This window comes from Callospermophilus lateralis, chromosome 1 (genome assembly GCF_048772815.1).
Source record: "Callospermophilus lateralis isolate mCalLat2 chromosome 1, mCalLat2.hap1, whole genome shotgun sequence".
Classification (NCBI taxonomy): Eukaryota; Metazoa; Chordata; class Mammalia; order Rodentia; family Sciuridae; genus Callospermophilus; species Callospermophilus lateralis.
This window is the reverse complement of record NC_135305.1, coordinates 216,805,157-216,815,881: the sequence shown is the minus strand read 5'-3', so window position 1 is coordinate 216,815,881 and position 10,725 is coordinate 216,805,157. Positions and strand designations below refer to the sequence as shown.

At 38.6% G+C, this 10,725-nt stretch overlaps 1 protein-coding gene across 1 annotated transcript; it reads right to left on the bottom strand.

Annotated features, from left to right (window-relative positions):
• Positions 1-1,071: 1,071 nt before the first annotated feature.
• Positions 1,072-2,010, bottom strand: LOC143394829 (olfactory receptor 7C1-like). The gene has a single exon (XM_076849431.2). The coding sequence runs from the start codon at positions 2,008-2,010 to the stop codon at positions 1,072-1,074; it is 939 nt and encodes a 312-aa protein (XP_076705546.2).
• Between the last annotated feature and the right edge of the window lie 8,715 nt (positions 2,011-10,725).

The following is a 10,725-nucleotide window of genomic DNA, read 5'->3' as shown; positions in this document are numbered from 1 at the left end:
ACTGTGCCCTTGACATGGGAGAAAAGGCAAAGCAACTCCCTTGGAGCCTCTTTTATAAGAGCATTATGAGGGCAACACTCTCATACTCTAATCACTTCCCAATGGTACCCTTTCTAATCCCATCACATTGGTGATAAGGTTTCATCATATTAATTTGTAGGAGAATAAACCTTCAGATCATAGCAGATTATTTCAATTAATAACTACAATCAAGAGAGTAATTATCTCTGAAATAGAAGTTTTAAGGACTAAAATTCCTGTGGTCACTACAGGGTGGTGATCACAAGTTTTTGATTTAATTTATAGTCTGTGCTCCACACAGCACTTTCACATAGATTTGTGCATACCAGTGTCCTGATTTCTTACATGACACTTTTTTTTTCTTTTGTATTACTGGGTATTGAACCTGGGCATGTTATACCACTAATCTACATCCCAATCCCTTTTTCATTTTTAATTGAGACAGGGTCTCACTACGTTTTCTAGGCAGACCTCAAGCTTGTAACCCCCCTGCCTTAGCCTCCTGGGTAGCTGGGATTACAGACATGCACTATCATGCCCAAAGTAGTAATCTCTTTTTGTATACCCAGATATTATATGCCTGAACATGGATTTTAGCTTTATGAGGGCAAGGATTTTTTTCACTGCTATATTCTTAGCATCTAGAACAACCTGGTACACTATAGATATCCAATAAATATTGCCAAATGAATGAATTTAACAAGAACTAACAATGATTATTGGTAAAAAATGAACTATTTAATGTTTTATCCAAGAGTCTCTGAGTTGATACTTGAATGGTTGTATAGACCTATAGGAATGCAAACATCAAGTTGAGATGTAGTGATGTAAAATGTAAAAGGAGGAGAGGTGGGGAATACAACTGAGGGTAACAGAGTGATCACCATAAAAGTTTCAGACAAAGTACTCACAGGGATATTTTGATTAAAGACAGAGAAACAGAGTTGGTGAGGGGTGAAAGCCTATATAATTTAGATTCAGAATTTCCTGACGAAGAATTTCTTTTGCTGGTACTTTTGCCAGCTCAAGAGCCCAGGAATAGTATTCTTGTCACTGAACATAAAATGTTCTGCCAAGAAGTTTCTTCAGGGCCCTCTTAATGTCTGTGTTCCTCAAGCTATAGATAAAGGGGTTCAGCATGGGGGTGACCACAGTATACATCACGGAGGCCATCATGCCCTTCCAGGAAAATGATGATGCTTCAGAACTGAGGTATACACCAAGACCTGTCACATAGAATAAAGAAACCACAGATAGATGAGACCCACAGGTAGAAAAAGCTTTATATTTTCCATATGTTGATGGAATTCTCAGGATGGAAGAGACAATCCGGGTATAAGAGAAAAGGATTCCTGAAAAGGGAACAAATCCAAGAAGGCCAGTCACCATGTAGAGTATTATGTGATTGATCAGTGTGTCTGAACAAGCTAGCATGAGGGCCTGAGCAAGTTCACAGTAAAAGTGTCGAATTTCCCAATTGGTACAGAAGGATACACGCAGCATCAACACACTCTGGATCAGAGAATATGACAAGCTGATTAACCAGGATGTAAGAACCAGGAGGCCACACAGATGGGAGTTCATGATGACTGGATAGTGTAGGGGATGACAGATGGCTACAAACCGGTCATAAGCCATCACAGTGAGAAGGAAGGTATCCATGCCTCCAAAAACCATAAAAAAATACATCTGGGTGATGCAGCCTTCATAGGTGATGGATCTGCTCTGTGTCTGAATGTTCACCAGCATCTTTGGGACGGTTGTAGAGATGAAACCAATGTCAACAAAAGACAGATTGAAGAGAAAGAAGTACATGGGCGTATGAAGATGGGAATCTGAGACAATGGCTATGATGATGAACAAGTTCCCAAGGAAGGAGACTATAAATATGGATAGGAACAATCCAAATAACATCAGTTGATGCTCTGAGTCTTGGAAAAATCCCAGGAGTATAAATTCTAAAACTTTTGTTTGATTTCCTAGTCCCATGTTGTTGACACATCAGCTAGACAATTAAAGAGAAAGAACATGAAATAGACACCAGACAGACTATCTCGGCTTCTTTATTTCTTGAGGTAAAAAATTGGGCATGAAATCCTTAATATTATAGAATCTAGAAAACCTACATTCTCTCATTCATTATAGGCAACATTTCATGATATTGACAAATCCATGTCTATTGGCCTATGGGAGACTCACCCATTCCCTTTGTCTCTGCCTTAGAATTAACTACAGAAAGTTAGAAGGAATTTTAGATCTTAGGGATAAAACAATCCACACCTGCTCCAATACACATGGGGCCCAGAGACCTAAAGAAAGGTCTGAGTTATCTTCCTTGTGTGTGGCAGGACTGGGACTCAGAGGAGGGTCAGATGACTCTGAGAAATAAGAAAATTTGAGAGGAGGGGAAATATCTGAAAAAATATTTCAGGATGAGCAGGATGAGTAGGATTTCAGTTTCTAAAGGAAAGGAAGAAATAACAGAAGAGGAGGTCAGAAGGAAGGAAGGGAGAGAGGGAGAGAGGAAGGGAAGGAGGGAGGAAAAGAAAATATTTTCAACAAATGATAAACCATGTTAACAAATGACTAGTAGGTAGTGTACCTGTGACCCTCAACCTTCTACAGAAACAAGTGCTTTCTGCACATTTGCTACATGCTATTATACAGGTGCTCTTCACCTATAATAAATCAACTGATTGGTCAAACAGTCAAGGAAAACATAATTATCAAGGTTTAAACCATTGCAATGTCATAAGACATGGAAAAGGTCACAAAGAGATGTGGGGATTTTGGTTTGGCCCTGGTTTTGATTTTTTATTTTGGTTTGGTTTTCATTTTGGTTTTGGGAGTTTGGGGGTGAGTAGTTGTTATCGTTTGGGTTTTTTTTACTGTTCTTGTTTTTTTTTTTTTTTTTTTTTTGCTTGCTTCTATTAAGGATCAAACACAGGGACTCTCACATGCTAACATTCAGCTACAACCCCAGCCCTCTTTATTTTGTATTTTGTACAAGTTCTCAATAAGTTGCCCAGGCTGCCAATATTTCTAAAATGAAAAACTGGTTATTTTATTTCCCTGCCTGAAATTTTCTGATGCTGTTCAGGATGATACAACAAAATATCACAACTCCATGGTTAACAAACAACAGAAATTTATTTTTCTCTGTTCTGATGACTGGAGAGTCGACCATGAAAGCACTGAGGGACCCATTATATTATGGGAGTCCATTTTCTTTGTTTATAGATGGCACTATCTTGATGTGTCCTCACATGATGGGAGAGGGTGAAAAAGCACCTTCGAGCCTATTCTATAAGGACACTGATCACATTCAAGAAGCTTAACAATCAAGATGTAATTACCCATTGCTGGTGGGACTGCAAATTGGTGCGGCCAATTTGGAAAGCAGTATGGAGATTTCTTGGAAAGCTCGGAATGGAACCACCATTTGATCCAGCTATTCCCCTACTCGGACTATTCCCTAAAGACCTAAAAAGAGCACACTATAGGGACACTGCTACATCCATGTTCATAGCAGCACAATTAACAATAGCAAGACTGTGGAACCAACCTAGATGCCCTTCAATAGACGAATGGATAAAAAAAATGTGGCATTTATACACAATGGAGTATTACTCTGCATTAAGAAATGACAAAATCATAGAATTTGGAGGGAAATGGATGGCATTAGAGCAGATTATGCTAAGTGAAGCCAGCCAATCCCTTAAAAACAAATGCCAAATGTCTTCTTTGATATAAGGAGAGTAGCTAAGAACAGAGTAGGGACAAAGAGCATGAGAAGAAGATTAACATTAAACAGGGATGAGAGGTGGGAGGGAAAGGGAGAGAGAAGGGAAATTGCATGTAAATGGAAGGAGACCCTCAGGGGTATACAAAATTACATACAAGAGGAAGTGAGGGGAAAGGAGGAAAAATATAAGGGGGAGAAATGAATTACAGTAGAGGGGGTAGAGAGAGAAGAGGGGAGGGGAGGGGGGAGGGGGGATAGTAGAGGATAGGAAAGGCAGCAGAATACAACAGACACCAGAATGGCAATATGTAAATCAATTGTTGTGCAAATGATGTGATTCTGCAATCTGTATATGGGGTAAAAATGGGAGCACATATCCCACTTGAATCAAAGTGTGAAATATGATATATCAAGAACTATGCAATGTTTTGAACAACCTACAATAAAAATTAATTAAGAAAAAAAAAAAAGATGTAATTACCTACCAAGAGGTCCCATCTCTTAATACCATGGCCTTGAGTGTTAGGATTTCAACATGTGAATTTTTTTTCAGGCCAGTCATTCTGAAAATATCTGGAATTCTTGATCTATCATGGGTCCACTCTGATCCTACAGCCTCATTTCTCAGCACTTCTCAACTGTTACTCTAAATTCTGAACATACTGAAAACCTTCCTTGTATCAAAATGGGACAGAGCCTCTTATATAACCATGATTTTCAAGCACTCTTCCCTCTAATTTCTTCCTGTATTTCTATACTTGACACAGCTCTCCCCTGTTTAGGCTATTTCCAACCCCATCCATCCTCAATTCCAGCTGATTTCTTGGCATAGAGAATAACTCATATTGTTTGGGGCTAAATTAATGAATGGATGAGCCCACAATTTATTCCATTGCTGTGACTCATCTAGTATACCCTGGGTGTCTGTTACCCTTGCCCCCAAGGGAGTTAATATACAGAGATGTGATAAAGGAATCAAAAGTTTTTGAAAGAGGAAAGAAAGAGAGAAGAGGGAATATTCTTTTACTCATTAAATAACCAGGCCCTCCTCTCAAGCCTAGGCAGGATATATCCCCAAGTTAGCACATCCCAAGATGCAACAGTGTAGCCAGACCATCTTCTCTTGCCCTTCTACTTACTCTCTCACCAGGAATCCTTTCCCACCGAAACATCAGCAACTTCCTCTCCACAAGCTTTGTCTGAGTCACTTACATACATGTCCCTGGGTTTCTGTCTTCTTTTACAATGAAAACAAAAGGAAGAATAAATAGAGGAATCACACATTTACATGAAATTCACAGAGAACTGTCATAACAGTAGTTCTGGTGGGATTATAAATAAGGGGAGTCATCATTTCCATTGATGACTTGGAAGTTGGAAGTTCCTCAGTGTTTATATTTGTCCTTTCACTTGCATGTAGAACAGCTGAGTACTTTCCATCTCTGAGTGAGAACGTCCTCTCTCTGTGTTCTCTCCTCAAACACCACTTTCCCAAAGAGAACAATAGAAGGCAAATGGATGAGAACATTCCCTCCACTGTGTCTGGTTGCAGGAGCCTCAGAACATAAATAAGAAAAGAGCCATGCCGGGAAAATGCCCTGCTCTCCTTCCCAGTGCTATGCCAAGCATCCCCCCATCCATTCAGGGGCCTATGAGAACAGTGGGATATCAGTCTTCCACAAGTAATTAATGAGCACCAGAGAGGAGAGTACTCCAAAGTATTCTTATGACCTCTGCTGATTTGGGGAATGGTTAATGAAAGGATTGGCCTCTGAAGCTGGAATCTCTTTATATTAGGTCCTCTGAGAAAAAAGATATATAGTCTACACAAACATTCAGGTTTTAGAAGGGAAGTGCTTTTATGAAAGCAATTCTCCCTTAAATGTTTCTGCTGAGAACCATGGATACAGGTGAAGTGGGGAAGAAGGCCAGATCTGTCAGGAGAAACAGGGGTGTTACTAAGCACATGACAGTGACAGCAGAATTCAGAAAGGCTTGTTCTAGGCTAGGGAATAATGAAGACTTTGGAGTTCTTGGGTCAGACAACAAAAAATGACTAGAAAAGACCAAGACTTTACTACAAAGCATCCATTTGTAAAACCCAGACTGCTAACTCTAACACTGGACTGTGTTATCCACAGCAATTCTGTGCTGTCAGGATGCCCTAACGACCAACACAGAGTAACCCTCCCCATAACCTCCTCAGCTATCCACCCAAATACTATAGAATCAAAGTAAAACTTCACTATACAAAGGAAACTTTAAGCAACTAATCTAGGCATTCTACTTTCCAAGGAAATATTCTTGAGAGCTCCCTCTCCATGAATATCATCTCTTTTCCCTCATCACTTACTGGGCTATGTAGGCTTGGCAGCATGGACCCACTGCAGGGCCAACTTCCTCAAATTGTGTTCTCTGATGAAGACAGAAGATCTGTCCACTGAAAGAGAAGGGAGACAGAGCCAGGCATATGGTATGGGGTCTGGTTGACTTCTTCTGGAGAAGGCATGAGTGTCTTAGCCTGGCACTTAAAGGACTTAGTGACTATAAGCTGATGAGTTTCAAGTTGCACCCCGGAGGCTGTATCCCCAATGAAGTTTATTAAACAAATTGATCAATGGTATGTTCCTTCCTTGATCAGTTTGGCTCCAGAAGGGCAGGAATACACAGGAAGAAGTCTCTAACTCATCAATTCCTTATTCCAGAGAGACTAACTATAGGTCCATCAGGATTCCTCTCTCCTGTGTTCCTCTCCTCTGGGAAGAGTCACTAGTCTTGCTAGATTCCCTCTTGGTGACAAATGTCACCATTTTCCACTTACAGTTTCCTAATCAGGCAGATGGCTGAGTTGGAAAGGGTCTCAGGATTCTCTAGGGTAGGGATTCTCAAAATTTGGCCTACACCAGGATGACCATGAGGACTTGTTTAAATTCAGAGTACTGAGACCCACTCACCCCCAGTTTCTGTCTCAGTAGGTCTGACTTTAAGTCTGATAATTTGCAATTTGGGCAAGTTTCAATTTTTATATCCCCAAGACAGTCTTTTTTTAAGAGAGAGAGAGAGAGAGAATTTTTTAATATTTATTTTTTAGTTTTCGGTGGACCACAACATCTTTATTTTACTTTTATGAGGTGCTGAGGATGGAACCCAGCGCCCTGCGCATGCCAGGTGAGTGCGCTACCACTTGAGCCACATCCCTAGCCCCCAGTACAGTCTTTTGAGAAACACTGTCCTAGGATTTAGGTTTCTCAAAATCATCAACTTGGGCTTTGCTAATATACAACTTCCTACTCTATCCAAGACTTACCTTGTCAATATCTTCAGGGAAAGATTTCAGAATCTACTTTTTAAATATTTCAAGGGGTTTTTAAACTTTTTATTTATTTTTATTGTGGTAAAATATAAATAGCAAAATATACCATTGTCACGATATTTCAGTGCATGGTTCAGTGGCACCATGTGTATTCACAATGCTGTGCAGCAGCACCACTGTCCATTGCCCAGGCTTTTGATCACCCCAAACATAACTTTTATTTCCATTAAACAGTAACTCACCATACTCCTCCACCTCTAACCCTTGGAAACCACTATGTCTCTTTTTATGCCTATGAATTCCCTCTTTTAGGTTTCTCCATCTAAAAGGTAAATACATGGAGGTAGTCTTTTTATTGCCTAATGATGTTCATCATGCGGCACGTAATCAGGAAAAGAACAAATTTTAAAAGGAAGAATTGAATCCTTATTTTACCATAGAGCGTAATATTTTAGTTTTATATACAATATTATCTAACCTCAGTATTGGAAGCAATATCAAATCAATAGTATGTTCCTTCCTTGATCGATTTGGCTCCTTGGATCTACCTATTATGATTTCAATTTGATATTACATTTTGAGGGATCTACCCATAATTATTTCAATTTGATATTATAATTTTTGCTACTGATCCAGCATTCTAAATTTTCTCATTATTCAATCTCTCCCTTTCCCAGCCAACCTCTAAATACATGCCACTTGATCACTTGTTCTCCAAAAATTACTCTCTGCCATTTACCCACACATACACACACCATCCTGTCTTGTATATCCATTGTAATTGGGTATGGATTTGAGTTTTCCTCATGTCAGTTAATGACAAACTAATCTCTCTGTCCTCAGGACAGAAATATCCCAGTCAAGAGGGCTGTATATCATCTCTAATTATCAGAGAAATGCAAATCAAAAACAATACACCATAATTCTCATATATTCCACTTGATCAACTATATAAAATACTCAGAGGTGAAGAGCACACTTATTGAAGACATCATGAACTGCAAATAGGAACAAATATAATGCAAGTATATTCTAGAGTTACATGAGTCTTTGTAACCAAGCAGAAGTGAGAATTCACTGGGACAATTGTTGAGTTCAGACACAGAATAGCTATGACTGAAACTGAATGATGGGGGACTCTAGAGGTAGTGGAAGACAAACTAGATAGATTCTTCTGACTGCATGCAGAAAAATGAAACTGGACCCTTATCTCACACCATATACAAAAACCTCCTCAAAATGAATTAAACATTTAATCCTAAGACCTGAAACTGTAAAGCTACTAGAAGAAAACCAGAGAAGAAAAAACCCTTGACACTGGTCTAGGAAAATGGTTATGCTTGATTTTTTTATTAGGGACTGAACCAGGGGCATTTAACTCCTAAGCTACATTCCAGCCCTTTTTGTTTTTTATTTCAAGATAGGATCTTGCTAAGTTGCTGAGTCTGGCTTTGAAATCACAATTCACCTGCCTCCATCTCCCAAATTGCTGGGATTACAGCTGTGTGCACTGTGCCCTGTAAAAATGTTTTTAGGGTATACAGGCAAATGAGATTACATCTAACTAAAAACAATTTTGCACAGCAAAGAAAACAATCAGTGAAGATATAACCTACAGAATAGGAAAATAGTTTGCAAACCATTTATCTGACAAAAAGTTAAGATACAAAATACATATGGAACATAAACAACTCAATACCAAAAATAAATAAATAATTCAATTAAATATAGACAAAGGGCCTAAAAAGACATTTCTCAAAGAAGACATGAAATGGCAAACAGGTATATGAAAAATATTCAACATCTCTAATTATCAACTAAATGCAAATCAAAACCATGTAAGTCACATGTTTTATAATGGTTATTAACAAAAAGTCAAAATATAACAAGTGCTGGTACGGGTATGGAAAAAAAGAAACCTATGTACTTTGTTTGTAGTATATCCATTATGGAATGCCATATGGAAGTTCCTAAAAATAAACACACACACACACACACACACACACACACACACACACACACACACAGAATCATATGATTCAGCAATTCCTTTTGATTGTATATCCCAGGAATAAAATATTTGCACTTTTACACTAACTTCTGCATTATTCACAATAGCCAAAATATAAAGCAATGTGTCTGACACATGAATGGATAAAGAAAATGAGATACACACACACAGTACCCAACGTGTAGAAACAACCCAAGTATTCTTCAAAAGATGAATCAATAAACAAAAGATAATGTATACATACACAGGAATATTATTTAGCCTTTAAATTCTGGAAATTCTGACACATACTACAACATGGATGAACCTTGAAGACATTATGATGAGTGAAATTATCCAGTCACAAAAGGACAAATATTGTATGACTCCACTCATGTGATATCCCTAGAGCAGTCAAATTCAGAGACAAGAAATAGAGTGGTCATTGTCAGGGGACTGTGTTAAGTGGAAATGGATAGTTATTGTTGAATACGTACAGAATTTCATATGGGGAAGATGAAAAAAGTTCTGGAGATACTGGAGATGGCTGCAAAACATTGTGAAGGAATTTAATGCCACTAAATTATGTACTTAAAATGGCTAAAATAGTTATTTCTTATGTTGTAGACCATAATTATAAAATAATAAGGCAACATTACCTTTGCAAATTCCAAGACTTTTGGCAATCACTTACTTTTGTTTCAGAGTAGATCAGACACCAAAGTGTCTTATTGCAGTTTGTTAGAGTCAGTAAATCAGAACTCTAATTTAGCCATTTTTATGAGAGTATCTCTTATCACTGGCTGGTATGACTTCTTCCTTTGTAAACAGCATTCCCTTCTCTGATATCAGTACTGAGGAATGAAGTTGGTAGACAACTTAGCCTAATAGCAAACAGACAAATAGCATGACATCAGCTCTGTTGAGAGTTTCCCTTGACTGTGTCACATCATAGCAGGTGGCATCATGAGGAAAGCACACAGAAAGGGAAAGATCACATGGTAAGCAGGACTCCAGAGAGCAGGGAGGGGCCAGCCTTGCTCCTTTATAACATACCACTCTCGTGGGAACTAACTCATTCCTTGAGACCAGCATTAATCACTTTCAAGGACACTCCCCAATAACATATTTAATTTCTGGTACCCCACCACTCAAAGGTTCCACCACCTCCTATATCACCACTCTGAGGACCAAGCTACCAACACATGGAGATTTGAGTCACTGTAACCAAACCAGAGCACCCAGACTGAGGACCAGTTATGTTCCTCCTTACACATAACATACCTAAATATATCTAAAAGACATGAAAGTAGTATAGAAAAGAGACATGAATTCTTGAAAGCGATGAAGATTAAAATTACTTTTCAAAAACATTGGTGCATTTCTCCAAGATGCTCGGGCCATAGATGAAAAATAAAGAAGGTTACATAGATGTTGTAGAATTCAGTTATACAGTGACTCTAATGCAGACAATATCCCATAGTACTCCATCAATCCCATTACATCAATACCAAAGAAGCAATGTTCATATAGGAGATATTGAGAAAACTGAAAGACATGAGAGCTACAAAAACTACAGAACCAGATGGGCAGAGTTGGGGGATACATAAGTTTGGTTTCACTGGCTTATCCAATATGTACACTGTACTTTTTAGG

Bases quoted from the DNA above. Each gene is read 5' to 3' on its own strand.
- LOC143394829 (XM_076849431.2), bottom strand. From the start codon at position 2,010: ATGGGACTAGGAAATCAAACAAAAGTTTTAGAATTTATACTCCTGGGA.